We start from the raw sequence: 14221 nt of genomic DNA on the forward strand, positions 1-14221 counted from the left end.
ATATTGCATAAACTGATATTAATAATATAGGTAATCATCAGCTTGCATTGTTTAATGCATTATACTCTACATCTCAAAATCCCATTAATTGTATCTTGATGGAGCTTTTCAGGAAAGCGGGAAGTCAGTTTTAAAACACTTGGAGGAGATTTTTTCAGAATGGCTAAATTATATTTAAGCAGAAGAGCAGAAACTGTTCAGTCAGAGAGACCTCCGCCAGCGTTGCATACAAATGATTTGGTCTGACATTTAAGATGAATTTGTATATCTTTGAGATGCAATAATCTCAGCGTCAACGGAAACTTCACAGCGAACTCTTGCCCCTTTGTCAAGGAGGAGGAATGTGGGCGAGCCAAACAAATATTCAGAAATCCGCTGACCTCAAGTGCAATGTTGGCACAGCTCAATCGCAACTGAGTTTTATTTTGGTTTGTGCTGCAAAATATACAGGTGTGATAAATAGATCAGAATGAAAAAGGCAAACGTCACAAGGAAGAGGTTAGACAACTTAATACAGATGTGTGTGTGTCTATCTCCATCATCTGAAACCAGAAAATGTTTTCATCTCTCTGTGAGCGAGTTGAAAAGTAGGCACCGTTAAATGCCAAATAGGTACCAAAGTTTCACTGCACCTTCTGCTGTGCATAAACTCAACCCATCTGGATCTAGTGTGTTAGTCTACTGACATTAAATAAAAACATTGATTTGATGAACAGTAATGGCTTTTACCAGCATTTCAGTCTTTGCTTGATTTGAACTTGATTTGAAAACAAACCTTTTAAAGTCTTAATTTTTATCTCAAAACAAGTGAATCAAAATGATGGGGATCTTTTATTTTGATCCCATGGTGTTAAGTGTTAAACGGTATAGTTATAATGTAACCTGAGGCTTCACCGCTGCCACTCTAACGTCTCTCTTCAACACAGAGGGTGAGGAAGAGTACGAGGACCTGACGGATGCTGTGCGCATGGTGAAGGAGGTGATCGCAGCGGTGGACAGCAAGGTGAACGAGCACGAGAAAAGGCGGCGTCTGAAGGACTTCCACGGTCGCATGGACAGCAAATCCATCATGATGACGAAGAGCGGTCAGATCTTTGCAAGGGAGGATCTGCTGAGGAGAAGGCTGATCCACGACGGAGCTCTGCAGCTGAAGAACAGCCAGGGAAAGTTAAAGGGTGAGGATGCTTCAGTAGTTTTTAGACATCAACTCTGGAGAATGTCCCCACAATTGAGTTTATGTTTCAACAATGTAGCAGGAGATTTTCTGCTAAGATGCCTTCACAGCAGTGCAGGAATCTCTGGAGCGTTCAGATGAGGGATGATGCACACGATAGAGGCTGATGTTATGTTTTAATCCTGCTGCAGAGATCCCAGGTTTTTGATAAAAGCACATTGACACAGACGTAGGTGTGTATAACCAAAAGCAGTCTTGACGTCTTCGTCTGTGTCTTTTACGAGTTCTGTATTTTTTTCCTTTTTTGGATCTCTCACCCACACACCCACTCACTTGCGGTGAATCCTATGGAGTATTTCCCGCTGTTTTATCACATGGGCTCACGCAGACATTATTCAAAGTCTTTACAAGGGGGCTTGAGAAACTCTGGGGAAAGTTTGGAGCCTTTTACTCTGACATTTTCCTTTCAGTGCATGTCTGTAAGCAGCTTTACTGTATGTCCTTAACCACTGACTCTTTGTCTTTGTAAGTTAGTAAAATATGGAAATATCTCATGGTATTTAAACTTTCTCTTATACAACCACGTTGATTTTTCTCCCAATGATTCTCCAGATGTTCATGCTCTACTCCTGTCAGACGTCTTTGTCTTCCTACAAGAAAAAGACCAAAAATATGTCTTCGCCATGCTGGTAAGATTTGTCATCATATCTTTCTTTCTTTCTTTCTTTCTTTCTTTCTTTCTTTCTTTCTTTCTTTCTTTCTTTCTTTCTTTCTTTCTTTCTTTCTCATTCTCTTTCTGTTTCTCCTCACTCCTTCCTTTATTGTTGCTCTACCTCCCCCTCAACATAAAGGTATTATGAGCACTGCCAGATATGTTGTCATGTTTTCCTATCCTTCACATAAGCTGCCATTTGCTTGGCACTCCTATCATCTTAACACACACAAGTACACACACACACAATCATATGTCAGACTGGATGAAAACAGAGGCAGGCCTGTGGCATAATAATCACATCCATCATTAAAAAAAGGGACTGCCTGTTGACATGAAAAAGAGGAAAACATGTGTTTCTAAATAAATGGCAGCCACGTGACCCTGAGTGAGTTTTGGGGAGGGGTTAGCTTCACTTCTGAGGTTTACCAACAGACGTCACAGCACCCAGACAGGAGATATGATATGTTTCTGTGAGTCTGTGGTCAATAATATGAAGCTTCAGGAGTCTGAATAAGCCAAATCAGAGGCATCAGCCAAGGTTATGGCTTTTTTAGTGTGAATTCCATCTTGCCACAGACAGTTTCTTTGCTGAGATAGAGTGGAAAGATAGTCTCACAAAAACGGTTTTGTACTGAAAATGGCTCTAACTTGAACTTCGAACTTTAAGAATACATCTCTGCACAGATATTTATTTCTCTAAACCTCAGACGAGAGATATCAAGGAAAATGGGGATGTGGTTACGTTTTCCGAGTTTTACTGGGCAGAACAGACATGAAGCAGCGGTTTGTGGTGTTACTGCACTAAACGTGCTTCAGATGACAGATGCTATCAGACAGCGGAATCTAATGTTGATGATAACCAGAACCTTACTCTGTCGTCTTTACTCTGTACTCTACATCTTTTTCAATCTATAATTCCTGCTTTTTTCTGACTGAACATTCCTCTGTCTGTCTGTCCATCTTTCTGTCTTCAATGCACTGTCTTGCCTTTTTTCTCCACCGCTAATTATCACTTTCCTCCTCTCCCCCTTCTCTTCTCTCCCAACCCCTTATCCCGCCTTCACCATCCTCTCCCCTCCGTCACCATTTGTCTTCCCTCCCCCTTTCTTCCTTGACCCTCCCACTGTCGTCTTTTCATGTTCCTTTCCTTCTCCTCACTTGTCGCCCCCACCAATCCCTGCCCATCCTTCTCCACCTTCCTCTCCCTGTAGGACCAGCGCTCCACGGTCATCTCCCTCCAGAAGCTGATCATCAGGGAGGTTGCTAACGGAGAGCGCGGCCTGTTCCTCATCACGACGGGCATCGAGAAGCCTGAGATGATGGAGGTCCTGGCCAGCTCGAAAGACGAACGCAACACCTGGATGCAGCTGATTCAGGACGCCATGCAATCCATGTAAGTAGAGTATATTTAGAGTGTATTATATGAACAAATCTTGAAGTTAAATATGCACATACTTGAATGTTTTAAGTGTTGAGTATATTTTATAAACATTTTATAATCCAAACGACCTGACCCAGCCCACTAACTCTAACCCATAATCACGATTGCAAAACAAATGTCATAGTGCTTTACATTTATGTTTGGCCTTCACCAGCAGTACATTTGTGGTGTAACCCAGGAGTTAGACCGAGCCTGAGTCTCTAGATAGTAATATACGGTAAGCTGCAGGAGAGCACTGTGCTGTCAGGAGGATTAGCACTACTCTACCTGGGGATGGGGTGTACTCAGGGACAGTCTAATGCTGGATTGGCTTCAAGGGCAGCTCTCTATAAGCAGAGGATTATTCCACTACAGCCAGCGGGAAGGAGAGATTTAATACTCTGTCCCTCTCGCTCCCTGTCTGACTTCCATCGAAATACAAAAACTGAGATCAGGCTATTGGCAGGTATGAGAGATAAAAAAAAAGTTTTTCCACTGATAGACGGACAGGCTTTTCCACCAAACACATAATATCTATCAACTGTTTGAAACTCCTAGGTTTTTTCTAATGTGTTGTCCTGTGATATCATTGATGGACATAATGATTGATCGTAGAGTGGCCTCAAGCTAGTAATTATGTAATTAGACCTGCTTAGTCCCTAAAATGTGAAAAAAAAAATGTTTTCCTTACAAACTTTAATTAATTATTCAATACCTGAGGCATGTTATGTATTATTCTACGATATGATTGACTTATTTGTTAATGTATTTATACCCTAACTGATTTCACCAATTGTTTAATATCTGGCTATAGATAAAGACATACTTATTTTAGATGTTTGCAAACCTCATTTCAGTGTTGTTTAAGGATCTAATATTTTATAATACTAATACAACATATTTATTTTCTCTGTTTGACAGGGACCGAGATGAGGATGAAGGGATTCCCAGTGAGACAGAGGATGACAAGAGACAATTAGAGACTAAAGCCAAGGAGATTAGAGGTGAGAGAATGAAAACTGGAATGAATTGCCTCCTAATGTCACAAAACATTTCCCTCACCATCCTCCTCTCTTTTCCTGCCCACCTGTCTCTGCTGGCTAGATATGCTGAAGCAGAAAGACACAGCCATCATGTCCCTGTTGGAAGAGAAGGTGCGGCTCTTCAGGGGCATGTGGGAGGGATTGAATCCAGCCACAGAGGCTTGCCAGCAGGTCGAGCATTTCTTCAGATCAGCCTGCAGCCTGGAGCCCCCCAGGGGGGCGTCTATCATGAAGGATGCCCTGCAGGAAGGTAAGATAGAAAGAGTTTTTATCATATACCTGTATGGGCTCTAAATGCATTGTTCTTCTAGTGTTCTCAGCACTGAGGTAAAACAAACCCCAATGAATAGAGGAAAGAGTGGAAGTGCTTTATTATAATTTCCAATATTTATGGGAAATAGTTATGTTAATAATGATTAATATTAATCATCAATGAATGAAAATACAATTCAATTTGATGTTCACTTCCAAAACTGACCCACATGCTGTACCACCTATGTTGTGTGTAAAGCACCTGCTGTGGTCGTAGACACGTATTTGGCATATGGGAGTTTGGTTATTTTTTAAAGATATCCTCATTTTAAACAGAAAGTATAATGTTTCCAGGGAATCGTAGCTTTAGTTTCATTTAGAGTCCTGTACTTGCAGCCTGTATTTGTGTACATTTTGGCAAAATGGCACCAATAAAATGATTAATTATGTGAAATAAGCAGCCAATGCCACGATGGAAAAAAAATTAAGATTAGTCCAGCCAAACTTATAAGACCATCCTGTCAACTTAAGAGTGGAGCTCAGCAGCTGAAAAGGCTCCTCCACTGCAGGTGATCTGTGAGGGTGGAGAGACGAGGAGCAGGGGTGGGGCCATATTAGTATATGCATAGATCCCAGTCAGGTAATAAGTAAGGAAAATGTAACGTTTCACTTCAGCCATTTTAACACCACTGGATTATTTTGATAATAAAGAAATATTAAAAGGTGCACAAGTTCTAGTGTTACTCTTTCTTTATTTTTTAGGTGAAATCATTGTCATATGAAGATATTACATTGAAATGATAAAAAGATAAAAAAAATATGCCTATCATGTTAGTGTGTTCATATATGACTGGATTATTACTCCAAGATGATGTGCAATTGTACGATGTAGTGGATTATAAGTCATGGGCAAAATCAGCTAACCTTTTTTGAATACCAGCAGCCATCTGTATCTTTCACCTCACATGGTCCTTCCTCAAGGCTTTAAAGGGCTGTCTGGGAGCTATCGAATATCAGTCATTAACATTGATAGGTCAATTAACAGTAACTTAGCAACAAAAGTAACACCACTTTGTAGTTTTTCAATTAATTCGCTTCCCTTAACGTTTCTGCCGAAAGGTCGCAATGTGATTGTGAAACATTTCCTCTACTATTTGTTTTTGGGTCTGCATGAAAGTTCGATCCCGCCCAACCTGTAGAGGGCCAGATGTCCACTAGCTACATTAAATAAAAACTAGTTACTAGCTAAAATCCATCTGCTGAAAAGTACTTCATTATTCGTTAATGGAAAGTAAGCTGTGAGGGAGTTCGATCTCAACAGAGGTTGGGGGAGCAGAAGCTTGAGGTCAGAAGATGATGTTTGTGTTTTGGGATGGTTTAAAGAGAGTGTATAGAAAACATATAAGAAGCCAGAGTGTGTTTTAAGGATTTCATTACAGCTCTGCCTGGTGCTTTGGCAGCCCCTGTTCATCAAATGTGTATGAGAAGAAAGCAGTGTGAGCTGAGAAGTGAACTGAGAGATACTTTATTTTGTGACAAAGAGAGAATGAAGAGTAGGCTGGCAGCATTCTCTGCATATGAAATTGACTTTAAATTTATAAAAGCTGGTCTTGAAAAGTAAAACTTTTGCAAAAATACCTACATAACGAGTATTTCAAGCTGGAGAGTGTCAGAAGAATCCTTAAACACTTGATCAGGTTGAATCATGAAGAAAGTTATCCAACTAGTTTTCAGGACAGTTTGACTTTTTCACCAATGAAAGATTTTTTTGTGTCCTCATCATTGAGGAAAAGATGCAGAAAACACTAGTGTCATAAATCAGTGTCATTTGCAGTTCAGTGCTGTGTAACCATAAATCAACCATCTCCTGGCATATTAGATGAACCAAGAGCTACCTTGTGTTCTGTGCATTTGCATTTTAAATAATATACACTCACTAAAGCTGGGCTCAGACCACAGGAGTTCCAGGAAGAATTATCCCTGAATCTGTCCCACCGAGAGTCAGAGGAGAATTAGTTTTGAAATCTTAGTCAGTAATGATGTTCCTTCATCAGCCTCCTGAGCTGCCCACAGAATCACAGGGGCCGCTTCGAAAATGTTCATACATGTTTGATATCTAGGATTGAAAATGGTGATGATCATGTCAATAATGCCACAACAACCAGTGAGGGAGACAGAGATCGGAAAACATTCTGAGCCTAACATCTGCTAGCATCTGACTGCTTTATGCTAAAGCTATAATAACTGATCCCACTAAAGAAATAAATAACTCGTGCCCGACCTCGCCTTCCCGATTGTTTTCTCATCCATACTAGTTTAGCCTTCTGCTTTTGTTTATTAACATTAGGGGAGTTGGCGGGAAGTTTTCTAATCTTGTGTGGACATGATTAAGATTGTGGAGAATTCTCCTTATTTTGATGTTGGAACCTGAAATTCAACAAACTCTTGTAGGTGTCATCTGAGCCAGTTGAATTACTGGAGATCATGATCGGCTGCTTTAGAAAGTGAACACAAATGCATCTCTTTCACAGATTTCTAAATAATGCTGCAGGAAAAGAAAGTTTGCAGGTTTGGCAACTCTGACATTTTATCTGCAGCTCTAATGCAGGAAAGATTTATGAACAAAAAGTTGTGAAATGGTTTTCAGCAGAAGGTTTAGCTACAGTATTACAGAATGTATTTTTCGCCTCCACCCTCTTAAGCCTAGGGCAGTAATTGTTCTTATTTGATATGTGAATTGGCAGCGGTAATGTCATTTCTTCTGCTTTTTCTCCTTATCGAGTTTGGCTGTGGATTCACATCCACCATCAACAGCTTTGTTTCTCCTTATTTTCACTGGGGAATTCAGAGTCCTGCACAATACATATGGATACTGCATATGTATATCAAGAGTATATATTATCTCTGAAGGAAGGATATTTAAACTTTTAGTAAAAGAGCTCTCCGGTTCAAACAGATTGCCAATAGTTGCTTAGCAACTGGAGCCTATGCCAGGTTGAGTGCCTGGTGGGATTCATGAGTGCAGAGCTGAAGTGTAACACAGTTAGCCAGGATAATTCACTTACTGACCTGCACATTGTGTGTGTGTGTGTGTGTGTGTGTGTGTGTGTGTGTGTGTGTGTGTGTGTGTGTGTGTGTGTGTGTGTGTGTGTGTGTGTGTGTGTGTGTGTGTGTGTGTGTGTGTGTGTGTGTGTGTGTGTGTGTGTGTGTGTGTGTGTGTGTGTGTGTGTGTGTGTGTGTGTGTGTGTGTGTGTGTGTGACAGTTGAGACGTTACAGGCACTGGTGAACGGCAGCCTGGGCGGAGCGATGGCCAGTGTCCAGGAAGGAGGAGGAGTGGGGCCAGTTTGTCTGCCGCGTCGCGCCGAGACTTTCGGAGGCTTCGACAGTCACCAGATGCACAGCAGCAAGGGTAAGTCTGCTGCTGCTGGCTGTTGATGTTGTGTTTAACAGTCCACTGAATCTAAACATGTGAACCCTGTAACAGTCAACTCACCTGCTGATCCAGACAACTGTACAGGCTCAATGACTTCACTGCAAATGTGCGCTGACACTGCTGGAAGTCCTCCACTGGTAGAAAAGTTAAATATTTCAGTTTTTCTCCTCAAACGGTTTCTTAGAAGTCAAGCAACAGCATTCACTACAGCTGGCACTTCCCACAAAACCCCTGTTAAGTGCACTTAGATAAAACATTTTCGACAGAGCCTTGGACAGTGGAGTAGAAGTTTCCAAAGGGGCTCATAGCCTGGGGCGATACCACTGAACTGTGGCTCACAAACTCTGAGTGAGACTCTACTGACAGTGTGGCAGATATTGAGCTGTAAGATGTAAACACTTGTGCATCAGTAAACTACAGCTTGTCTACCAGTGAAACACAAAAATGTACGCATTCTTTTGTTCAAGGAGCAGAGGTGTTAACAAATGACAATAACTGAATGTGAATATATAAATGAGATGATGTTAAAAGCTAAAATTCCAATGAACTGCATTGGTCATTATATTAAAGGAGGATTTAGCAGTGGTGAAAAGATTTGTGTGAGCATGGAGGGAGGGTAATGGAAAGGCAAAGGGAAACAAAATGTGTATCATAGTATTATAGTAAATAAATGAATATAAGAACAGGCTAAGCATCACTTATAGAAGGGATGTAACATTAAACATTACAAACAGGGCATGAATGTAGGTCAGCAGTTCTTCATGATGCATTATTTACAAAAATTCAGAATTAGAGTGTAGCCCTTCTGTCCGAGCCAAAGATGAAACTAACAAAGCCCAACACAAACCCGTTCCTCAGTCTGTTCTTTGTGTCCGAACTCGACCCAGACCCTGATGTTTCTCCAGTTTACAGGCACAGGCAGTGTAGAAAATCAAGTAGGTAACCCATTCGGCATTACTTAACAGAGAATCCACACTCTACAGACAACCACTTGGTACAATAATGAACGAGCAGATCTTAATCTTCAAAGAAAGATGACCTCAGTTGGTTGATTGACACCATATCCATTGGCGCGGACTGCATAGGTTCATATATAGGTTGACTGTCTGTCCCCTGATAGCCTGCCCAACTTATCTGTGAGTCTGATGAGCCTTCCACTCAGCAGTAGAACCACTGAATGTTGAATGTAGAATGAAGACATTTTACATAAACAGCATCATTTTTTACTTCCAAATGGTTTTTGCAGCACCAAAAGAAACTGGCTCGGAATGAAGAGCATGTGAAGAGCATATACCATCAGAAATATGAATAAAATGGAGGACCCAACTTAAATTATCTGTATCATATCTGTTTTACATAACAGCACATATTCACTATCGTCATGTTGCACAAAATATTTATAAATATTACACTTTTTAGCTCTTCCTTATGGTGAGATTATCCGTATCCTTGTGGAGTTGGTTGACATGGTTGTGATCAGCTAGAGAATACTGTTCACATACCTCTGTATTAATTTATATGATACTTCTTTATAACTCTTTTTTTCTTTTTAATTACACTTTCTTTGAATGATTTTCTCTTCAAAAATACTATTTTCTTTATTATTTTCCAGCTCTACCAGCCTCTGGTATTCTCTCTCCCACTTATATTGAACCATAAAGAATCACTTTTGACAATGATCTGTGTTCATTGTTCAGAATTTGTTTTGTACATCTGCAGTCTAGATTGTATTCAACAAAATTTAACAAAATGGCCACCTATTGGCCGTATTCTTTATATAATCATCTCATCAATTGTTCATGTCATATTTTTACATGGTTTCAGTATGTGAGAGGATTATTTGTTTATTCTGCGTCTGTTTATATATTCTCTTGCAGTAAACCTGCCTCTGAATGTGGATTTTTTTCTGCCTGCCTCAACTTTTCTCCTGTGGTTTCCTCTTATGTCAGGTGGAGACAGAGACGAGGGCGAGGATACGGCAGGAGATCTGCGCAGGACGGAATCTGACAGCGTTTTAAAGAAGGTCAGTTTCTCACCGCCTAATTATTCTTGACTCTGAAGCCACTACGCACCCCACGCCTCAATAAGAACTTGAGGCTGCGTGTGGGGGGTGCACTTGTCCTACATTATTAACAATAAATTAAGATGAATTAGGCCACTTGTCTTCTTTCAGTGAATTAGTCTCTTGACTTATCCTGCCAGGTACCGTTGCTAAAGGCGACCATCACTTGTGTAAAAATTCAATCGTGAATGGAAATGAATGGTTTGCCTTTACCTGCTGCCACTGTCTGGACGCATGGCTTTGTTGCCATTTTTCCCTACGTTTTTCCAGCTGCTGGACGGCACATGATTGTTTTCTGAATGTTTTAGTAGAACCCAGCGGCAGCAGTGCGCTGCCCAACAGATGCACTTTTCTTGTCTCTCAGCTCACACATCAGGACATTTGTTGTTATACCACTGAGAGAAGCTTTATCTCGCCCTGGTCTAAAGATATAAAAAGCACTACAGGAGGGGAGTGTTTGCAGAAGTCAGAATCATCATAAAAAATACAATGCAGAGCTAATTTAAGCATTTTTCTACAATACCTACATAGTTAACAGTTTTCTTTGTACAAATTATGGATTCAGCATATTGTAACGCAACAGCTGCAGCACTTCTTTTTAGCTGTATCAGCTGTTCATCATCATAGCCAGATACAAATAACATTTTGCAGCACTCCCACATGCGCAGTTATAATCACATTCCGATTCATACTGTACAGTATGCATCCTCACACACACTCATGGATGTGCATTACTGTGTTCTGGCTGTACTCAGTGTGTGTTTGTGTTTATGTGCAGGGAGGAAATGCCAACCTGCTGCTGCTGCTGAAGAGGAACAGTGAGGTAACACTGACTTCCTGCCCCTCTAATTCAATCAGAGCTTCTATTTACATGGTAACTGTCAAAACTCTGCAGCAAAAACATTGTTTGCAGCACAGATAAATGCATTAGCTGAAAAGGACGCTATTACAGCAGTGGTTGTAGTTGCATTAATATAGATGCTCAAATCAACAGTATATGCAAAATGCAAGGAGAGACACACTCAAGAGGTTGAGAGAGAAGTTCTCGTATGAGAGAGAGAACTGAATAATTGCATCTCACAACTGCAGCTGAAACCCTGAGGTCCGACTGTCCATGTAGATGGTGAAAATGTTATGGACGGCCAACAGCACTGCACACACTGCAATGCACAATATAGCAATGGTGCAAAACATGAAGAGATCTTTTATGTTATCATGAAACATGTACAAATATTTTTGGTTCATTATGAAACTGTTGTCGAACAAAGTAGAATATGGTGGGCCGCCACAGTCTAGATAAGTCATGAGAAAAACTGAAGGGCGGTTTACATCATGTTCGATTCTTTAACCAGTTGAACAAAACATAACGTGAAAAGGGTCGCACTCAATCGTATGTATCTTAACTGTTAAAATAAATCACTTTTTTTAGTTGTGGGAAGAAATACACAAAATCAAGCACTATTTCATTCATTGTAATTTAACACAAAACAAAAGAAAAGTCAAGGAACAATCCAATAAGATTTATACAATTTGATAATTATTTTCTCTTAGATTTTCTTATATGTGACCAAATTATGTATTTCTGTGTGGTACCAGAACACATTGTGCAGGTGGGCTGGTTAATAAATGTTTGTCTGTGCAGTTCCAAGTGAACATTCATTGGAGAATTTTGTGTCTGGTCTCTTTGTCGTTGTTTGAATGGAGAAAAGGTCACCCATCATTTTGTGGTTTAGTGCTGGATTAGCCTTGCACTATTAAATCCACTGTTATTACTGATTAAATGAAAAAGTCGATGTTTTAAATGAAGTGCAGCCACCACTCATGGCAATTTGTAACAAGCAGAGGCGAGGGCAGCAGTGGGCAAAGCAACATTTAAACAGTTTCCTTCTTATACAGCTGAACAACATTTTTCTGTTACGTAAAAGAAAAAGAATACAAATGTTTCGAGGTTCTGTGATACTCAGTGTCTCTCTTTTCCAACAGCAGGTCTTTCACAGTGTCTCCAATCTGCATCTGCTGCTAAGCGCTCTGCAGGTGAGATGTAACCAATGTACTCCACATCACACGTTAAATGATGCAACTCTGTGAAGCCTTCAGCTGTCTGTGTGAATTTGAAAACTGAACTATATGTGGACCCTCAGAGTCTGCAATGCTCACACTATGGTGCATACAGATAAAATATGAATGTATCTAATACTTCACCAAAACCCAGACAATAGCAGGAGTGATGTGTCTGACTTTAATCTGTGTCGGTTGTGACTCTGGTCCTGCTGATTCCAGGCGGTGGTGGTCCAGCAGGACAGCTTCATAGAGGACCAGCGGCACGCCCTGAGCGAGCGCTCCTCCTCCTGCACATCTTTGTCGCGGCCATCCTCGCGGCCCAGCTCCCTGATTGAGCAGGAGAAGCAGCGCAGCCTTGAGAAACAGCGGCAGGAGGTGGCCTCCCTTCAGAGACAGCAGGCAGCTCATGCTGAGGAGAAGAGGAGGAGGGAGAAGGAGTGGGACATCAGAGAACAGCAGCTGAATGAGAAAGAGGTGCTGGTGCACATACAGGTAACCAAATATCACTCTCTGCTTGTCCTGTGAGTTGCTATGTATATGTGTTTCTAAGCAGCTATAATTAGACTTCCAAAGGAGTTTATGTACACCCCTGACCGCTTGTTTGTTGGTTGGTTTGATTACGATGAAACTTGGTGAGGTATGGGTTAGGTAAGGTCCCATTAAACTTTGGTCAGGATCAGGAGGCAGATCAGGAATTCAATAAAACATGTTTGATTGGCTGTTTTTTTGACATTATCACTTATTCCACGGGAATAATTCATGGAACTTGATTAAAAAATTGGGGGATGTTTAGGGAACTAAGGGAGAATGGAGCTATCTGCTCTACTGTGTGCAATTGTAGTTGGTTTATTTATTGTTTTTTTTGGTTTATTTGTTTGTTTATTTGTTAGTGTCATTATGCAACTACAAAACCAATTTTCACCAGACCTGCTGGAGCGATGGCTCCTGGAAAGAACTCCACAACTCCTGTGCAAAAGCATGATTTTCTTTTTTCAATTTCTTTGACTTTAATTTTATGACGGATAAATCAGTAAGGTTCCATTTTCTTTTTTCTTTTATAATACAACATGAGGACTAGAAAATCATATGTTGGATTATTTGGCCTTGGTGGCGGAATGTACCATTCTTGCTCTTAATGTGACCCTTGGCATTTATTTTATTTACAGTAATTTACCTTATTATTGGATTTATCTCATAATCGTCATTGGAGCGTCGTGTCAGGAACTCTGCAGTTCGCTATAGTGAATCTTAGAAAAGTCTTAGAAGTGTCTTATTATAAATAACAATGACGTATGGGCCACCTATACATTACTGCAGTATCTTTCCAATTCAGGCCCCATGGCAGAAGCATTGTGCTGTGTTTTACATTTGCCATGATTCTGTTTTCATGTCAGTGTTTCAATTTGCAGCTCCTGCTGCTATCAGTACAAATCGCTGATAGAAGCTAGTAGCAGTGGAAAGCACTTTCCTTTCTGATACCTTCAAAATACTGACAAAGATGTCAACTTCAGTTGTGTAAACTATGGTTTAATGTAATAATTAATTTCTAGCTTCATAGTTACCGATCACTGTTATTTTAATGATTCAATTTGCAAGTAATGATTATAGATTAACACCCGGTTTAGAGTTGATCAATATGTATGTAGTGCATCGTGTTCAGGAAAATAAATTAAAGTTTGAAAACTGCATTATTTTAAATACTGACTTCTACAGAAATGTCAGATAAATGTTAGAAGAGCAGTGCAATTCCTGGTGTCCCTGTTGTTGTGATCAACGTCTCACCTGTCACTGTTGCCTGTTTATTCAAAGTTTATTATAATGAAAGAATCACATGCACCAAAGTCAGCTCTGCACTCATTTCATCACCAAACTGAATCACACATTTATGATGTGTTAACTCCAACTGTCATATTTAAATATAGAAAGAAACCACACACACAGGTAGATGTCACACTATTCGTTATACCTATATAGAGATTACTTCATTAACATATGAACTACGGGTGGGAGGTGAGGAGTATTGGGAAGGGGGAGGGGTGAGAGGTGGCATGTGGAAGGAG

General features: G+C 40.4%; 1 protein-coding gene across 7 annotated transcripts in view; it reads left to right on the top strand.

Moving 5' to 3' along the window:
• LOC133954971 (A-kinase anchor protein 13) overlaps positions 1-14221 on the top strand; it is a 110641-nt gene that overhangs the window by 87780 nt on the left and 8640 nt on the right. For 3 of the 7 annotated variants that reach the window (XM_062389594.1, XM_062389618.1, XM_062389603.1), the window contains 10 exons: positions 927-1175; positions 1787-1863; positions 3101-3282; positions 4231-4313; positions 4414-4602; positions 7868-8014; positions 9988-10061; positions 10879-10974; positions 12084-12134; positions 12381-12653. In XM_062389594.1, the coding sequence (XP_062245578.1) occupies positions 927-1175; positions 1787-1863; positions 3101-3282; positions 4231-4313; positions 4414-4602; positions 7868-8014; positions 9988-10061; positions 10879-10974; positions 12084-12134; positions 12381-12653 (1421 nt within the window). The remainder of the gene's footprint in view (positions 1-926; positions 1176-1786; positions 1864-3100; positions 3283-4230; positions 4314-4413; positions 4603-7867; positions 8015-9987; positions 10062-10878; positions 10975-12083; positions 12135-12380; positions 12654-14221) is intronic. The other 4 variants (XM_062389627.1, XM_062389641.1, XM_062389610.1 and 1 more) reach the window with 3 other exon arrangements.

Source organism: Platichthys flesus, chromosome 1 (assembly GCF_949316205.1).
Source record: "Platichthys flesus chromosome 1, fPlaFle2.1, whole genome shotgun sequence".
Classification (NCBI taxonomy): domain Eukaryota; kingdom Metazoa; phylum Chordata; class Actinopteri; order Pleuronectiformes; family Pleuronectidae; genus Platichthys; species Platichthys flesus.